General features: G+C 35.6%; 2 protein-coding genes across 2 annotated transcripts in view; one reads left to right on the top strand and one right to left on the bottom strand.

Annotated features, from left to right (window-relative positions):
- Positions 1 to 1412: 1412 nt before the first annotated feature.
- On the bottom strand, positions 1413 to 4053 carry NAP1L3 (nucleosome assembly protein 1 like 3). Its single transcript, NM_001265658.1, is given in 1 exon segment — positions 1413 to 4053. A coding segment is annotated over 1 exon segment (1530 nt). The 5' UTR covers positions 3753 to 4053; the 3' UTR covers positions 1413 to 2222.
- A 562-nt stretch (positions 4054 to 4615) lies between these two features.
- The window catches only part of FAM133A (family with sequence similarity 133 member A), a 38403-nt gene continuing 23217 nt past the window's right edge, over positions 4616 to 19801 (top strand). The window contains exons 1-2 of the mRNA XM_015127775.3: positions 4616 to 4719; positions 5127 to 5199. The gene's annotated coding sequence lies outside the window, so the exon portion shown is untranslated. The remainder of the gene's footprint in view (positions 4720 to 5126; positions 5200 to 19801) is intronic.

Genomic DNA, 19801 nt, shown 5'->3' on the forward strand with positions numbered 1-19801 from the left:
TCTTCATGGATGCAAAAATCTCAAAAATAAAATAGGAACTGTAAAAAAAAAAAAAATGCAGTGGGCTAGACGCAGTGGCTCAGGTCTGTAATCCCAGTACTTTGGGAGGCTGAGGTGGGCAGATCACCTGAAGTCGGGAGTTCAAGACCAGCCTGACCAACGCGGAGGTACTCCGTCTCTACTAAAAATACAAAATTAGCTGGGTGTGGTGGCACATGCCTGTAATCCCAGTTACTTGGGAGGCTGAGGCAGGAGAATCACTTGAACCCAGGAGGCGGAGGTTGCACTCCACCCTGGGCAATAAGAGTGAAACTCTGTCTCAAAACAAACAAACAAACAAAACAAAAACAAAACAAAACAAAACAAAAAATGCTGTGGTATTGCTAGAAACAATAATTTGCTTCCTCATGTTGTGGAAAATCATAAAGTAAACCTAACTATCTGAACACGTGGTTGGTTAAATATGACATCGGTTTTAATATTTTTACATTATAGAAATTGGGGAGTGACTATTGTTAAGCAGAATAAAAGATGCTAAACTATATATGGTGTGGTATGGAAGACTATTATAGATTATTTTATGCCTAGAGAGCCAGAAATTCTAAAATCCTGTCTTACTTTGGCTACAGTTTCCTATGAGGTTTTCAAGGAAAACATATGTGGACCCAGAAATGACAAATGTGAAATAAGACACCACTTTATTATATGTTGTGCTTTTCCCTTTATGTCCAGTGCAAACTCCCTGGTAAACTGAGTTTAAGTGTGAGGGAACCTCCTCACACTTATCTCAAAGCAAAATCTTAGGATCTCTCTGTGATCAGCTGCATGGTGAAGAGATGAAAGCCTGGTGTCACCTGTAAGAAAAAATGAGTCAAGGTAGTGTGACCTTCCATAGCTTGTCTTACATATAAGTGGCGTTGTGAGTGAGGTACTCCTGCTCTCCCTCCCCTCTTCTCTCCAGTTCCCTTTGCCCCCTCCATTCCTTCTGCTACCCACCTTCCTCCCTTTCCCTTTTTCACCTTTCTTCTCCATCCCTCCTTTTTCCCTCCTCCCTTACCCACCTTCCTCTCTTTCCCTTTTTCACCTCTCTCTTCTTTCTCCTCCACCCCTCCTTTCTCCCTCCTCCCTTACCCATCCCCACCCTCTTCTACCTTTCCCTTCCTTTCCCTCCATGCCCTGTTCCTTCTCCTTGTCCCATTGCTCTCCAAAATCTTGAATGAGTGTCCTCCAACAGAAAAGCTAAGATGTGGGAAATACATCAGAATGTTAATAATAGTTATCTTTTTATTAAATTGTCCCCTTCCTTGTGATCCTCTACTTTTTTCTATGATAAGCATCCCTCTTTTATAGTCAGGAGAAAAGGCTAGATTTTCATAGTATAACACACTTTAATATTTATTTATTTTAAGTTGCAATAAAAGAACATGAAAAACAGTATCAAATGAAGTGATCATTTTCAGTGAAAGGGAAGGTAGAACATAATACAAAGAAAACATGGTATCTTCAGTTTACAATTACACAATATAAGATGAAGAAACTTTTTTAAAAATACTATGTCATATTAACACCTCGGTGGTAAACAGTAACATCATTATCATTAAATTTATAGGCCACTATATGTCACATACACAAGGTCTCAGTTGAATCAAATGTGGTCTTGACATTCTTAAATGTATGCTAATCTTTTTCAAGCAGTCAAACTTCAAAATACACTGTTTTAGTTACTATAAGTACTGGATTTCTATAGCAAACTAATGAAGGCACAGCTAGTGCAAGCAGATTTAAACGCTTAGTCTTCTGGGCTGGAAAAAAGAAAAAAATAAAGCACTTGCATTGGTACTTCATGAACTTTTTTTTTTCAAGCAAATATTTGTTTCAGTTAACAATTGTGACAGTTTCACAGCTACAGTCTAACAGAAACATGACCAAAGGACATCACAAAAATCAACACTGTAGCACCAAACTAACATGCTTTAGATAATTGACCACAGCTTACATATTTTGAAGAATATTATACTACAACAGTCTAGATAGAATAAACTGGCGCTTAGACACTTTTTAGGACAATTTTTAAAATACAGACTACCAAGAAACCACAAAAACATGACTATAAGGAATAAGAGTGTTCAGGTTACAGGTCAGGGTTTTACTTTTTTCAAGGCTGTATGAATCTGCTTCACTTCTTGAGATTTTAAGATTCTTGAAAGATCTTTCAGATTGACTTATTTTCTGTATTTCCTGTTTCCATAATGTTTGCCAAATTGATAGTAGGTACCATTGACTTCTCCAGTATAGTAATAGATTGATTTCAGGATGACATTATCATGTAAAATCTGCCCAATTTCAAAATCCTCATCCAGGATAGCATCTTCTCGTGGTTCCAGCTTCCCAATCATAGGAATCTCAGGAGGACTAAAGAAATTGAAGAATGATGCATTAGGAACCACTCTTGGCTGGATTTCAATTTCTCCAGTAGCAGTTGTGCGACTCTGAGTAGTTGTCACAGTAACATCTTTTCCTCTTCTCCAGTCTATCTTGCAGCCTTTGCAATCTTCAATTTCCCATCCCCAAGAAAAGAAGGGATCATTGTGATCTGGTTTTGACTTTATTATATATGTCTTCACCAGCACCTCATTTCTGAAGTATGGATTGGGTAGAAAATGAAATTCAAAGGTGTAACTTACAGGCTGGCCAGGTTTTGAGAACTTCAGGCTAACATCCGACAAGAACTTCAGAATGGGCTCATCATACTTCTGAATCATAGGCCCGAGCTTGTCAACATTCTTTAAAACAATCAGCCAATAGTCAGGAATGCCTTTAGGGTCTTCTCTTTTAGGCTTTCCCCTCCTAGCTCTTTTAAGATCTACACTGTCCTGAAGCCTTTCCTCAGGAACTCTTTTATGAGCCTCTCTTACTGCAGGCCTTGCCTTAGCCTCTGTTGCTTTAGGCTGTTCTTTATCATCTGCCTTTACCTGGGGGGCTTCTTTAGGATCTTCTTTTACTTCAGGGGTTGCCTCCATACAGTCTGCTTTAGAATCTGCTTTTTCTTCAGCCTTTATCTCAGGGATTTCTTTAGGAACTTCCTTTTCTTCATCTTTTACCTCAGGAATTTCTTTAGGAACTTCCTTCTCTTCAGCTTTCACCTCTGGGTTTTCTTTAGGGGTTTCTTCTTCCTCACCCTCTAAGGGAGGCATTTCACTAGGGGTGTTATCCTGCACCTCCTCATCACTGCTGAACTCCTCATCCTCTGAATTCCATTCACATTCTTCTTCTGTAGGCTCGTATTCTGCATTGATGATTTGAAACCGCCTATCATATAGAGGCTTGTTGAGTTCAGCATATTTTCTTTCAAGATCATGAATTGCTTTTAAGAACAGGGTGTCTACCTTGTCACATTCTTCTTGAATGTTTCTAAGCGCTTGCACACGATTTCTAACTGCCTGAGGCAGCCTATCCACGAAATTTGTTCCCAAGGGGGCCCGCCGCGCCCTGCTGGAAGGCTCAGGTACCCTCTTCTTTCTATATAAGCGGCTGCGGCTGCTAGTGCTGCCGCTGCTGCTGCTGCTGCCGCTGCCGCTGCTGCTGCTGCTGCTGCCACTACTGCTGCTGCCGCTGCTGCTGCCACTAGTGCTGCTGCTAGAGCTACTGCTGTCAGATTCTTCCCCAGAATCACTAGTCGAGCTAGCCATCTCCTCTTCGGCAACCCCATGGGCGACGGGTTCCGAGACCATTTTAAAATCTGCTTCTGCCATCTTGCAAGCCTGAAAAACTCTACCGCGGAGACCGCGCGACCAGAGATGGGCAGAAAATGACTCACGGATGCTTGAGTGGCGGCGGCGGAGGCCCGGGCTGCGGAGGTGGCAGCGGCGATGGCAGCAGCGGCGCAGAGCGGAGCTGGAGCTGGGGATGCAGAGGCCGGCGCTGAGGTGGCAGCGGCAGTGGAGGCCTGGGCGACAGCGGTGGCGGCAAGGCCTCTCCCGGCTGCAGCTACACAGTGCCGAGATGTACCGCAGCCGAATGGCGCAGTATGAGACCCCGAGATCTCTTCTCGTTTTAGATCGCGAGCCCCCTCCCCTCGCAGTCAGACCTCCCGTTAATTTCGTTCCCAGTGTGCCTTTAGTTCGCTCCTCATTTGCTGGTCCACCTTAATTGACAAACCGTACGCCCAACGAACGGCCAAACGCCACTACTCCTGGCTCCGCCCACCTTCCCAGACGCTGCTCGCCGGCTGAGGTGCGACCCCCTGGAAGGTGTCCCCGAGCCCCCCAAAAAGTCTATATTTATAGTTTTATAATTAAAAGAGGAAAAAAAAGCGTAGACATGAGGTAAAAATACCAGCCATAGTTCCTAACAAGGGCAGAAGAGGCGTGTCTTCCTTCTCCCATCCGCCCATCCTGAATTCCCGTTTAGTTTGTCACGGGTCTCTTGACAAAAATCTGTAAAAGAAAAAAAAAAAAAAAATTGAATGAAAATGGTCCAAATGGCGTCATTGGGTAGTGTGACTGTGGACGATTTAAAAACAAAACGATTTTCTCTAAATATTCTATGAGCAGTATTTTTACACTGGATAAAAAAGGGGAGAGTCGGTTATTGGCAGAGGGGGGAGGGACTAGACAGCAGGCGTATTGCATTCCACGAAGCTGATTTAATAAGTGCTGTCTGTGATGTTTGGCAAGCCTGGTTTATATCCATCTACAAGGTTTGCGAACCCATGTTGCCGTGAGTCAGTTACACCATTTTTATTATATTTCTCTTTTTAGGCTGGCATATTATATACCCCAACCTTGCTGCTAACTTGCCACGTAGCCCTTCTCAATGCTTGCAACAACCTTGTAGATAAAACAATGAGTGTATTAAATGTTAGGTAGTATTGTTAAAAAGCAAATGATTTGCGTTATACTTTTGTGCAGCAGGTTTCAATTCCAAGAACAGTGGGATGGGAGGGGGAATTTGTGCTAATGAATGTGCATCTTCTGTCAGTGTATGCGATGTCATCTGCCACCAATTTCCTTCTAATGTTGTAAAATTCTAGCCATACTATAGTATGATTTACAAGTCCAGTAATATGTGAATAAACTTTTGCAAAATGAAGTTTAAAAACGGGTATTTGTTATTTTTATTTACAGGATTTTTTTTTTCTGCTACAGAACAACTACCTTGGTACAATAAAAAAGACGAGTATTTACTTTTCATTGAAAGGTAAGGATCATATTTAGCACATTTTAAAGAATGACAAAAATTACTCATCTCCATCTGAATAAAAGTTTACAGGATGCAGTCATTTAGAGATTTATTTTAGATAATAATCTTGATAATTCTATGGAAACAGGAAAATCCACAGAGGTAATTTGGCATACTAATGTAGACAATAGCCTACTTAACCACATTAACTATCTTAACCTGGTCATAGAATACAAGTTGTAAATTAAAATATGAAATATGATAAATTATTCATTTCAAATGAGGAACTGTATTAAAGTTAGATTAATCTTTATAGAATTTGTGCTTTGTCATGTAGTCACGTTTTTAAAAGTTATGAAATGCTTTTCTGTCTCATAAATGCATTTACTTTTATTGTATATCTCTAATTGTCAAAGTCTGTGAACATTGCAAAGATAAAACCTCAATACAGAAAATTCCAACAGTAGTAAAAACACACAATCTTAACCACCAAATGATAAGAATTACTAGCATTTTGATGCACTTCCTTCTAGAAATTTCCTTGTGCATATACATACCTGCCTATTTATGTATACTGCTTTATCTATGTGATACCATATTATGTTTTGTAGTCTTTTCATTTAATTTATCAGTTACTAATGGCTATATTTTCATGGCAAATGATCAACATCTTATTTTTAAATAAGTGCATATTCCATGGAAATAATTGCCTTAATTTATTTGAACAGATTCCTCTTATAGGGTGGCTATTTCTATACCATCTCTCCCCTTATATACATATTATTTTCCTGCTATAATAAAAGTGTCCCTGGATACCTAAAGCATATATTTCTATGCACTTCTGAAAATTGGTCATAAGATAAATTCCTAGAAATGAATGGCCTGGGAATGATCATTTCATATTATGGAATTATTATTGTATACATATTGCCAAACTCTCTGCAGAATGATTATCACAATTTACAGTTCCAACAGTGCATAAAGGTTCATTTTTTTTGTCATTCAGCTAATATATTTTTGTGCCTGTCGTATGCTGGGCAAATGTGGTAGAGAATTGTAGTATAATGGTGAATGAAACTTACTAAGTGCATATCCTTTCGCTGAATAATTTTAATCAAAGCATATGTTATAGAAACAATGATTTACATCAATGGTGTTATACCATAAATATTGTTCTGAGACTCACTATTTCTTTTTAAATTATGGAGATTTTACAAAAAGTATGCTCTTATGTTTTAAACTTTGTAGCATCAGGAATTAGTATTTTAGAGTGAGTCATGAGGTAGGGATCCAGATTTTTAAAATACTTATTTTTATTAGCTAGCTAATTCTTCTAGTACCATTTATTTGGTAATCTTTCTATCTCCTGCTTACTTGAAATGCTACTTTGATCACATTAAATAAATTGCTTGGGTCTGTTTCTAAATTCTTTTCTGATCCATTAGTTGCAAACAACTAATGAGTCGGTGTTAAGATAACTTTACATTTTGTGAAAATGATATGTGTTCATTGATAAAGTCAGACAATACATTGAAATACAAAGAAGAAATTAAAAGTAACTCAAAATAAAACTGAGAAGTAATCACTACTTACATTTACATTTGTAATCAACATCTCCAAATTAATTTATCAATATTAGTATTTGTATTTCTTAGATTAGTGGTAAGATTGTGTTTTCATATGTTTATGTTTATTTGAGAACTGTCTATTCATATTTTTTGTTTTCTACTGAATTAAGCAAGAAGTTAATCAATGGTGAAATCCTAAAGGTAAAATGATTTTGGCCTTGACTTACTTAAGACAACTATGATTTCTTCAGGAAATAATGCATGATATTGGGCAAATGTGACTAAATTTCATATTAAAATTGGTTGGGTTTTTTTTTTGGGGGGATGCTTGGGGGTTTTTTTGGATGCTTTTCAAGGATTACGGATAACTACTTAACCACTCACACTGATCCTGGAAAAGTTTGGAATGGAACATGGAGATGAAAAATAGAAAAAAGCTTACAAAAGCATCATATAAAAATAATGTATTAATCAACAATTGTGATTTTCAATTTGGAATTATTTTTTCCTAGATATAGGCAATGAAAATGTTGAAAGTAGATGATTTTTTCTAATCACAATTCTCTACTTTAATTGTGTATCCATAAGTATCTTGTAACACACTTTTATTTTTGTAGCTTTTTTTTGGTTGATTAGTTTATTTAATTTTATGTAGTAGGTATCTAAAATAAAATAAGCTTTTTCTTCATAATCAATTTAATTGCTGCATTATATCCTATTTGTTCTACTGTGAAATGTACATATTAGTTTTATCATATCATATGCTTATTTTTCTTAATAAGGTTATATATAAATTATTTGCATAGTGATATGTTCTTTGTTCAATTACTAGATGATTTTTTTGTGGGACGGCGGCTAAATGTTAATGCTTCTACATGAGATGATACATAACACAGAATCTGATAGTATACTCAGACTGAACATAGTACATTAACATCTGTTGATACCTCCCTTAATATGAATATACACACAATCCCTTCCACCACCCACTCCTGCCACACAAACACACAAAGTGTATAATGACACGTGTAGCAGCATTATCTTTTTTTGTAGGTATCTAAGAAGCGAAGCATTGCAAGTTCATTTATTTTTGAATGACTCTTCCTCCTGTTCTTCTTGGACAAGTTTTATCTGAATATACAAGTTAATTCTTTTTTAAAAACCATTTTATTGATGTATAATAGGCACACAACAAATGTGTCTATCTGTGAAAGTATCACCACAGACAAAATAATGAAAATTGTATCATCCCTGAAAGTTTCCTCATATGCCTTTGAATCCCTCCTCTTGTCCCTAGACAATAGCTTATCTGTTTTCTGTTCCTATAGATGAATTTGCATTTTCTAAAATTTTATATAAGTGGAATAATGTAGTATGTTCCTCTTTTTGCCTGTCTTTGCAGAATTATTTTGAAATTTACCCATGTGGTTGTGTGTATCAGGAGTTTACTTTTCCTGTTTACTGCCGAGTAATTATTCATTACTTGGCAATACTATGATTTGTTGATGGGCATTTTTGTTGTTTTGAGTTCTGGGCTACTACAAATAAGCCTGCTATGATCATTTGTATATAAGTTTTGTATGGACATATGTTTTAATTTCTTTTAGCAAAATACATAGGAGTGGAATGACTAGATCACATGGTAGGTGTATGTTTCACTTTTTAAGAAATTACCTATTTTCCAAAGTGGTTGTTTTGCATTTCCACCAACAGTGCTAACATTTGATATGGGCAGTGTTTTAAAAGTTAGCCATTCTAATAAGTATTCAGTAGTATTTCATTGTGATCTTAATTTATATTTCTTTGAGAGTTCTTTATATACTCTGGATGCAAGTTCTTTGTCAGTTATAACTTCTGCAAATATTTTCTCTCAGACTGCATATTTTCTTTGAATTCTCTTAAGGGTGTCTTTTACTGTTTTTAAAGAGGAAACATTAGTAATTTTTATATTGATACATCATACATCATATTTTGGGGCACATGTGATTTTAATACATGAATACAATGTGTAATGGTCAAATCAAGGTAATTGGGATAAGAAGTTTGCAATTTTGATGAAGTACAATTTATCTTGTTTTTCTTCTATGGAGCATACTTTGGGTGTCATCTCTTAGAAATCTTTGCTTAACCCAAAGTCACAATTATTTTCTTCCTTTTTTTTTTAAGTTTTATACTTTTAGGTTTTGCATTTAGGTGTGATACATTTTTGCGAAAAGTACAAGGTATGGATTGAAGGTTTATTTCTTTTGATGTAGATATACAGTTTTTCCAGCACTGTTTGTTGAATAGACTGTCTTTTCACCACTGACTTGCCTTTGCACATTTGTCAAAAATTAGCTGTCCTTGTATATGTGGGTCTGTGTTGGACTCTCTAATCTGTTCCTTTGTGTACTGATTTTAATGACACAATCGGTAGTTATCCATTTGTTAGATACATTTGGGAAAGAATGAGAACAAAATTGTGTGATAACAGAATTTCATTACAATGGAGACAGTCACAGGAGCTGGATCTTCATCCTTGACCTTTCACTTCTGCTCCCAACTATGTGAGATAGAGGGTCAGATAACAGCAGTAAAAACCTAGAACAGAATAACAAAAAAAAAAAACATAAATGTTCTTCTATTTTGTGGAGTTGCCAGTGTGTAGATGTCTACAGCCCAGCCACAAGAATGGTAGTTAGCATTATTCAGGAGCACAAATAATGCCCTGTTTTTCTCACATCTGATAAAGAGAGACCTACTTGCTAAAATGGAAATATTAAGTAGAAAGTATATTCAAGCTGTTAATAAATTATGGTTCAAAAAAGAATAATAATAAAACATTGGTTGTTATGATGTTGCTATTATTAATAGTAGTAAATAAAACATTTGCTGTTTTATAACATTTTAAACGATAGCAGTGGTTTTCAAACAAAAATATTTCATTTTATACTTATTCTTATAATATGGATATACTCAAATGAACAGAAAATGGTATGTTGTTATAGATTTTTATTTTTTAAGGAACCATTTCTGAATTGCATTTCTAGCACTATACCCTTAACTGCATGGCGTTTAAAAGGGAAGTTAAAATTAATGCAATGTAAGGTAAGGAAAATTATTTCCCAATTTGGATATTTAACATAGCGCTATTTTTTTAAAGAAAATTTAATTGTCATGTAAAAATTACATATATTTTTGCCATATAACATGATGTTTTGGTATATGTATACATTATTGAATGACTAAATCAAGCATTTTAACATATATGTTACCTTAAATACTTATTTTTTTCTGGTGAGAACCCTCAAAATCTCTCTTACCTCCCTCCTGTCTAGCTGAAATGTTGTGTCTTTTTTTTTTTTTTTTTTTTTTTTCGCTTTGTCGCCCAGGCTGGAGTGCAGTTTGCCATCTCGGCTTGCGGCAACCTCCACCTCCCGGGTTCAAGTGATTCTCCTGCCTCAGCCTCCCGAGTAGCTGGGACTACAGGTGCATACCACCACACCTGGCTAATTTTTCTTTTCTTTTCCTTTTTTTTTTTTTTTTTTTTAAGTAGAGATGAGGTTTCACCATATTAGCCAGGATGGTCTCTATCTCCTGATCTCATGATCCACCCGCCTTGGTCTCCCAAATTGCTGGGATTACAGGCATGAGCCACTGTGCCAGGCCATGTTGTGTCTTTTGAACAGTAGCTCCTCAAACCCCCAACTCCCAATCGTCTGGTAACCACCATTTTACTCTTTGTTTCTATGAATGTGACATTTTTATGCTCCACATGTAAGTGAGATCACGTGGTATTTGTCTTTCTGTGCCTGGCTTATTTCACTTAGCATATTGTTCTCCAGGTTTATGTATGTTGCCACAAATGACAAGATTTCCCTTTTTAAATTCTGATCAATACTTCATTGTGTATATATACAATATTTTCTTTATCCATTTATCAATTGATGGACACTTAGGTTTATTCCATATCTTGGCTATTGTACATAATGCTGCAATGAAAATGGGAGTACAGATATCTCTTCAATGTATTGATTTCATATCCTTTGGATATATACTCAGTACTGGGATTACTAGATCATATGGTAGTTCCATTCTTAAGGTAGTTTTGAGGAATGTCCATACTGTTTTCCATAATGGCTATACTAATTCACCTTACCAGCAACAGTTTACAAGGGTTAGCTTTTCTCCACATTCTCACCAACACTTACCTTTTGTCTTTTTGATAATAGCTATCCTAACAGGCGTGAGATGATATCTCATTATGGTTTTAATTTGCGTTTACCTGATTAGTGATGTCAAATGTTTTTTCATATACCTATTGGCCATTTGTATGCCTTTTGAAAAACCTCTCTTCAGATCTTTTGCCCATTTTTTAAATTATGTTTTTTTAAATTACTGAGTTGTTTGATGAGTTCCTTATACATTTTGAATATTTAACCCCTTATCATATGTTTGGTTTGCAAATATATTCTGCCATTCCATATGTTGCCTCTTTACTCATTTACTTCCTTTATTTTAGGAACATTTTTAGTTTGATGTGATGCCTTTCGTCTATTTTTGCTTTTGTTGCTAATGCTAGTTTTGAATGTACAAACAGCATGTATTTTTCCAAATGTAAAACCACATCACAGAAGAATATTTTTACAAGGGTAATGAAGATTTTTTTGCCTGTAGTACTCATCTGAAGAATTTCTATCCTAAAATTCAAGTAAAGCAGACCTTTTTATTGCAAGTTTGAAAGTATTTTATTTAATTTTACTAAAAAGGAAGGAAAAATCCAGACTTTGAAAAATGAAAAATGCTTACTATATATAGATAGATATATCTTATGTGCATATGATATATATGTATATATCTTATATGATATCTTAGATATATCTATCTATCTCTCTATCTATGCAATGGCTATTTCCCCATTTTGCAATTTATTTGGACAAACTAGAAGAAGCCCAAAGTGACATTTTCTGCCGAATTTTTTCCAGAATATCCAAATATATTTAATTAATTTCATTAGGTACCTCCTCTGAGAAAAAAAATAGTTCTCCATTCTGGTAGATGTTTCTATGAAAGTATATGTTTAGTATGTAGTATAGACTAATGCTTCAGCAAATCTGCTGTTGATACTTTCAAGGGAATGATAGCTAACACTTCACAATTCTCTAAGAAGTGAGTAAACAAACAAGATGTCAATGCACTAATTGTTGCTTTTGGTTAAAAAATCTGCTTCTCAGAGAAAGAAGAAATAGATGCATGCATTCTCTAGATTCATTACTTTGATTTAGCAACTCTCTTAAAACAGGTGTAAACAAAATTTTAAAATGATAATATTGACCACGTTTGTCTGTCTTCTCTTATAACCAGCATTTGTCTATCTGAAAGAATGAGTATTTTTGTTTGTTTGTTTAGAGGTAACTGGATACCTTAATTAAAACTGTTTCATTATTTACATCATGAGAATGTGTTATAGCCTTCTTTGTAAGAAAGATTAAATATGACATGAAAAGAAAATTATGTAAATGTTAGACTAGTTGACCAATCTGCTTGTAGCAGCCCCCAAACTGCTCCTTAGCCTCTCAGATATGCTATACATAGTTCTTAGAAAGGTCTTTCTGAAAACACTTATATCCTTTCTCTAATCCTAAACTTTTAGTGATACTCCACTGTCTGGAATCAAACCAGTGTATAAGTACAAGCTGTGTCCTTTACCCTCTAGTGACCGTGGGCAAATTTCTTCACTCTCTATGCCTCAATTTCCTCATCTGTAGAATGGGGATAATAATAGTGCCCACCTCACAGAGCAATGGTGAGCTTGAAATGACATAGTACATGTAAAATTCTTATAACATGGTGCATGTCCAAACAGTTTTTACTAAACTTATCTTCTCCAGGAATAGTTACCCAATGGAACATAGTTCTTTAACTCTGTCTTTCCTTCAGAGCTTATTTGCTTGGGGTGTATTACATTTTTGTGTGCTTTATGATAAACATTATAACAGAGCCACATACATCATTTGTTGCGTGTACACACACATGTTCTTTTCCTATGTATATTTTAAATTTACCTAGGAGACGGACCAAGATATTTTCTTATTTATAATCCTCTGTCCTCTCTCAGAGAATTGCTCTGCACAAGAATACATTTAGTACTGTACTAATTAACTTCTTAAACAAATGAACTGGCTTCCTTGCAGCAGTACCAATTTTTTTTTTTTTTTTTTTTTTTTGAGACAAACTTTTGCTCTTGTTGCCTATGCTGGAGTGCAATAGTGTGATTTCGGCTCACTGCGACCTCCACCTCCCGGGTTCAAGCCATTCTCCTGCCTCAGCCTCCCAAGTAGCTGGGATTACAGGCATTCACCACCACGCCCAGCTAATTTTTGTATTTTTGATAGAAATGGGGATTAACCCTGTTGGTCAGTTGGTCCCGAACTCCTGACTTCCAGTGATTCACCTGCCTCGGCCTCCCAAAGTGCTGGGATTACAGGAGTGAGCCACCACGTTCAGCCAGCAGTACCATTTTTTACTTGCTGTTCAAATAAAATTTGTTTTAGCCTTTAATTGCATTCTAATTTAACAATTGTCTCTTAATTGTGCCTGATTTACTGATGCATAATTGTTATGCAACAAATTACATTAGTTTACTAAATTTTCAGGTTTTAAAGAATTGGTGTTTTGCCAACCAACTTCTAAATAGTAACACCTCATAAACTATTAACAGTTAGGAGGACACACAGAGTCTTCAGGAGAAAAATTTTGGAATCTAATGATGATCCACACTTAATATTAAATTAAAATGTCTGTTTATTTAACCCTTTTATTTCATTAGTATTTTATTTCTAAAGGACAATATTCCTAGATAATTATTGCAAAATTGCTTTACATATAATGAGCATTTAAAGGAAAATATAGATCAAATTACCAGAGCTTCTTATTTTAATAAACAGTACTCTGAATATCTCATAAAATGGCTACCCTAATGACCCAATTACTTTTATTCTTATCAGAATCTGTTGCTTGAATTAAGCATAATCAAACTTGCCACATTGCATTTTCCTGTCTCGTAAATTACTGAAAACAACTTCCCTCCAATTTCTTTGTTGTTTAAAAGATACTTTTCTCTGGAAAGTCAAGTCATATTTCTATTATAATTATAAAAATAATACATGCTTGTTTTTTGAGGAACCTCCATACTGTTCTCCAGTGGCTGTATTAGTTTACATTACTACTTAAAATGTATGAGTTCCCTTTTCTATACATCGTCACCTGCATTTGTTAATTTTTACCTTTTTTATAATAGCCATCCTAACTGGGGTGAGATGATATCTCTTTGTGGTTTTGATTTGCATATCCCTGATGATTAGTGATGTTGAACATGTTTTCATATATTTGTTGGCCATTTGTATGTCTTCTTTTGAAGTGTCTGTTCAGATAATTTGCCAATTTTTGAAAAAAACTTTTTTTTTTTTTTGCCGTTTTGAGTTATTTGCATATTCTGGATATTAATTCCCTGTTGGATGAATAGTTTGCAAATATTTTCTCCCATTCTCTAGGTAGACTTTTCACATTGTTGATTGTTGGTTTTTGTTTTTTGTTTTTTTTTTTTTTTTTTTGAGACGGAGTCTTGCTCTGTAGCCCAGGCTGGAGTGCAGTGGCCGGATCTTAGCTCACTGCAAGCTCCGCCTCCCGGGTTCACGCCATTCTCCTGCCTCAGCCTCCCGAGTAGCTGGGACTACAGGCGCCCGTCACCTCGCCCGGCTAGTTTTTTGTATTTTTTAGTAGAGATGGGGTTTCACCATGTTAGCCAGGATGGTCTCGATCTCCTGACCTTGTGATCCACCCGTCTCGGCCTCCCAAAGTGCTGGGATTACAGGTTTGAGCCACCGCGCCCGGCCTGTTGATTGTTTACTTTGCTGTGCATAAGCTGTTTAGTTTGATATAGCCCTATTTTTTTATTTTTGCTTTTGTCGCCTGTGTTCTTGAGGTCTTATTCATAAAGTCTTTTCCCAAACCAGTGTCCTGAAGCATTTACTCTATGTTTTCTTCTAATAGATTTATTGTCTTGTGTCTTACATTTAAGTCTGATCCATTTTGAGTTTATTGTTGTATAGGGAGAGAGGTGGGGGAGTATAGTTTCAGTTTTCTGCCTATGGTTATCCAGTTTTCCCAGCACTATTTATTGAAGAGTCTGCCCTTTCCCAATAAGTGTTCTTGGAGCCTTTGTCAAAAATCAGTTGGCTGTGGATATGTGGATTAATTTTTTGATTTTCTGTTCTGCTCTATTGAACTATGTGCCTCTTTTTGTGCAAGAAGTCAAATTTTTTTAAATACAAAAGTCAGTTATTGAAACATTTAGATGGTTGGGAAAATGCCAGAAACCAGAGCTTAAGGACATATCTGCCTTGTTAACTTAAAACAACAGAGCTGGTTCTCAATATGTAAAAAAAGATGTCCATAATAGAGTTTCAAATGAAAAAAGTAAGTTGTGAGACAATGTCTATTATTTGATCCCATCTATATAAAAAATATAGATGTATATATGTTTGTGCATGTGTGTTTGTTTTCATTTACATAGAAAAATGTCTGACAATATATACATCGAACCAGTGAAATTAGATTGAAGGAAAAGCTTTAACTTTTTATTTTCTATCTGAATCACTTTTTGAATTTTTAAAACAAGCATGTATTATTTTTATAATTAAAAAAACAAACATTTAAGACAATAATGAATAACATTGTTTGCTTAAATTGGGTCATTATTTGGTCAAAGCTTATATAGAGAGCTGAAACAGTGTTTCAATTACTACTTTTGCAAAGTAGGAACTATCTTTCACTTGAACAGCACTCATACAGGCTGCTCTGAGGTATCATCATACATGGGTGCCATGTAAATTGTACCATTTTTAAAGAGTTTATGCTTTATTCTGATAGGTATTTGAAGCTTTTATGTATTGTTCTTTCCAAATAGCATGGTATTTTCTTGGGATGACTATAAAGTTATCAGAGGCAGTACTATCCTCCTTTCCATTATGTTCACTGTCTAAGTTCTGTGAAATTACTTTTATTTTAATTGTTTCTTCTTATTTCAAAACTTCTGTTCTTTGGCTTATTGACTCATACAGCTGTTTTTAATGGAGAAAATGACTATTGCTTCTAGAGACTTTTCTTGCCTGAAAAATGAAGATCGTGAGTTGGCTAATCATTCTTCTGATAAGTTTATTTTTACTCTTGTAGGAAAAACTTGAGCCAATTTCTACAAATGTCCATTTTAATTTTACGATATCTTTTTTCCTATAGTTTTGTGATGATTTGAAGAAATTTCAACCTATAAAATATTGCTTGATGACAAAATCACTAGGCAGATTGCACTTTTTCTGCAAATGATGTGTACCTAATTTAGCTGCAAATGATCTATGCATGCTTATAAATTTATAATATGCTTACCAAGAGATTCTATTAATTCAGTAAGACTTATGCTTACTGGACTGAAATTTGAAGTCATGGGACCAACATTATTATAAAATAGTAAAAAGAAAAATTAATAGTATGCAAATTTCAGAGAGATAGCCATGAACACTGATAGAATATTCTAATAATTGTTCCCTTCTACACTGTCTTACGTTCCAATCATCATTTCACTGTTTAGACTTCTGTCACTTCGCACATGGATTATTCACCTCACCTTCATTTATCTTCCAACCTCAAGCTCTCTTGCTTCCCTTCCAACGTACATACTCTGAAATTAACCCTTTTGCCGGGCATGCTGGCTCATGCCTGTAATCCCAGCACTTTGGGAGGTCAAGGTGGGCAGATCACTTGAAGTTAGGGGTTCAAGACCAGCCTGGCCAACATGGTGAAACCTGGTCTCCACTGAAAATACAAAAATTAGCTGGGCGTGGTGGCAGGCACCTGTCATCCCAGCTACTCGGGAGGCTGAGGCAGGAGAATCACTTGAACCTGAGAGGCAGATGCTGCAGTGAGCCTAGATGGCGCCACCGTACTCCTGCCAGGGTGACAGAGTGAGACTCCATGCCCCTGCCCCCCCCAAAAAAGAAAAAAAATAAAAGAAATTAACCCTTTTAAAATGTAATTTTCTTCATATCATTCCCTTCTCTAAAATCTGCAGTCACTTCTCATTTAAAGCCAGCATGACATAGGGATAAGAACATCAGTTTTGAAGATTTAGAGTTTAAACTTTGGCCTGCCACATAGCCTCTAGTAGGTAATTTTATACAACTTAGATTCCATAGTCAAACATACCCACCTTTGCCAGTCGCTAGCTGTGTAGCCTTGGGAATTTACTTTCACAAATACATAGTCTTCTTTTCAGTGAAACGTGGAAAATAATACATAGCTATGTCAATTAGGACTTTTTAGTTACAAGCAACCGAAATAGACTCTGGCTAACTTATGTAATATTTAATTCACTGGAAAAATATCAGGGTCTCACAGAATCAATGGGAGGCTAGTGAGTTAGGTGTGGAAACAGGCAGAAACTGAAGTAGCCCTGCAGACCAAGGAAACAGGGAGTACAACATGGCCCCATAGCCAGAATAGTCTAATCATGATGTTGAGGCTGAGATAAACTGGAACATCAGTCATTTTCAATCCAATTATTTGCTACTTGGCTATAGGACGATGAGGCTGCTGGTCATAGTCTCACTTGACTACTGTAGAAAGAAAACAAGAGTGCCATGAGACACAGGAAATGGATTTCCATTGTCTAATGTACAAAAGATGCCCACTAGGCATGTGACCCACCAGTCACATAATAGTGCTTAGTGAAGGGCTGTTTTAACAAATCTAGACTCATTTATCAGGCATTCGTGGCCATTCACTTTCTGGCCTCAGCCTACTTTTTCAAACTTAGTTTTCCTCTGCATAAGCCCTGAATTTTCCTATCTGCTCTTCTCACTCAGCCCATTCCCACTGCCTGAAATGCTTTTGACCTGTTACTTCATAAAAAGATGTATGACTGCACATGCATGTTTAATAGCAGCATAATTCACAATTGCAAAAATATGGAACCAACCTAAATGCCCATAAACCAGTAGTGGATAAAGAAAATGTGGTATATATACAACAGCCATAAAATGGAATAAAATGGCCTTTGCTGCAACTTGGATGAAACTGGAGGCTCTTTTTCTAAGTGAAGTAACTCAAGAATGGAAAAAGAAATATCATATCTTCTCACTTGTAAGTGGGAGCTAAGTATGAAGATGCAAAGGCATAAGAATGATATAATAGACTTTGGGGACTCGGATGGAGGGATGAGAAGAGGTGAGGGATAAACAACTACGTATTGGGTACAATGCACACTGCTCAGGTGATTAGTGCACCAAAATCTCAGAAATCACCACTAAAGAATTTACCCATGTAACCAAAGACCACCTGTGCCCCAAAAACTATTGAAATATAATTAAAAATGTTTTAAAAGATTAAAAAGATATGTGATTGACACATAATGGTTATACATATTTATGGGTTACAACATGGTGTTTTGGTACATGTATATATGTTGCATAATGATCAACTAGGGCAAGTAACATATGCATCACCTTAAACATCATTTCTATGTGATGAACATTCAGTAACCTTTCTTCTAGCGATTTTGAAATATACAATGCGTTGTCGATGACTCTAGTCATCTTACTATGCAATGGAACACGGGAATTTATTCTTCCTAACTGTAACTTTGTAGCAATGACCAATCTCCTCCCATCCCCAGACGGACTCACTACCTTCCTCATCCTCTGTTAACCACTGATCTACTTTCTACTTCCATAAGAGCAACTTTTTACATTCTACATATTAGTGAGACCATGTGGAATCTTTCTGTCTCTGGATTATTTCACTTAACATAATCTTCTTCAGATTCATCCACGTTGCTGCAAATGACAGGATTTCACTCTTTTTATGGCTGAATAGCATTCCATTATGTTTGTATATCACATTTTCTTTGTCTGTTCATCTGTTGATGGACATTTAGGTTGATTCCATATCATGGCTATTATGAAAATTGCTTCAATAAACATGGGAATATAGATACATCTTTGATATACTGATTTTTCTTTTCTTTTCTTTTCTTTTCTTTTCTTTTTTTTTTTTTTTTGGCAGAGGTATCTATACCCAGCAGTGGAATTGCTGGATCATATGGTAGTTCTATTTTTAGTTTTTTAAGGCACCACCAAACTGTTTTTTCAAAATGGCTATACTAATTTACATTCCCATCAGTAGTGTGTAAGGGTTGCCTTTTCTCCAAATCTCTCATATTTTAATATTCAACTTATCTTTTCTAAGGCTTAGTTCTCCTTTTTCTGGTCCCTGAATCACTGATTTTCTGTTTCCTCATTTTCTTTTAATCATGTATTGCTTGTTAATATCTTTTTTCAATGGTAGTCTTGTATCTTTGTCTAACTATTTATGTGCCTCACTTTTCCCATATAGATTATAAACCCCTTGAGAGGAGAGATCATGTATCATTTATTTATTTGTTTTCTTGATAACCCAGTGTTATGTATGTAGTAGATGTTCATTACCTTATAATAAAAGTTTTTTCATTTCATTTCATTTTCTCGAAATCATTTTTGCCAAATGAACTTATGATGAATGAATGCAAGAATGTGAGTCATTAATTTAAATCAATACTAATTTAATTACCTACTGTATATGTACCACCATATTGATTGCTTTGGGGGGACAGAAAAAACAAACTTGAAAATTGCTTTAGGAGTAGCTCACAATCTGACTTAGGAGAGAAAAAAATACAAGTATGAGACACCCCCAGAACAATTATATAAATAAGTAAAATAAATAATGTAAAAATTTTAAATATCAGTGCTAAGGATATAAGAAAATGTAAATGCATGACTTAACTATATATATATACACGTATATACACACACATATATGTATATATATATACATATATATATATAACTATATATATATGTATGTGTGGTACAAGCAGATTGCTTTGTCTGGCATAAAGGGATTATGTTGGAAAATAGACATGGTATTGGAGAATACAACGGTTATAAATTTAGATTTAATATAATAGGTAACAGCAATCA

The sequence above is a fragment of the Macaca mulatta genome, chromosome X (assembly GCF_049350105.2).
Source record: "Macaca mulatta isolate MMU2019108-1 chromosome X, T2T-MMU8v2.0, whole genome shotgun sequence".
Lineage (NCBI taxonomy): Eukaryota > Metazoa > Chordata > Mammalia > Primates > Cercopithecidae > Macaca > Macaca mulatta.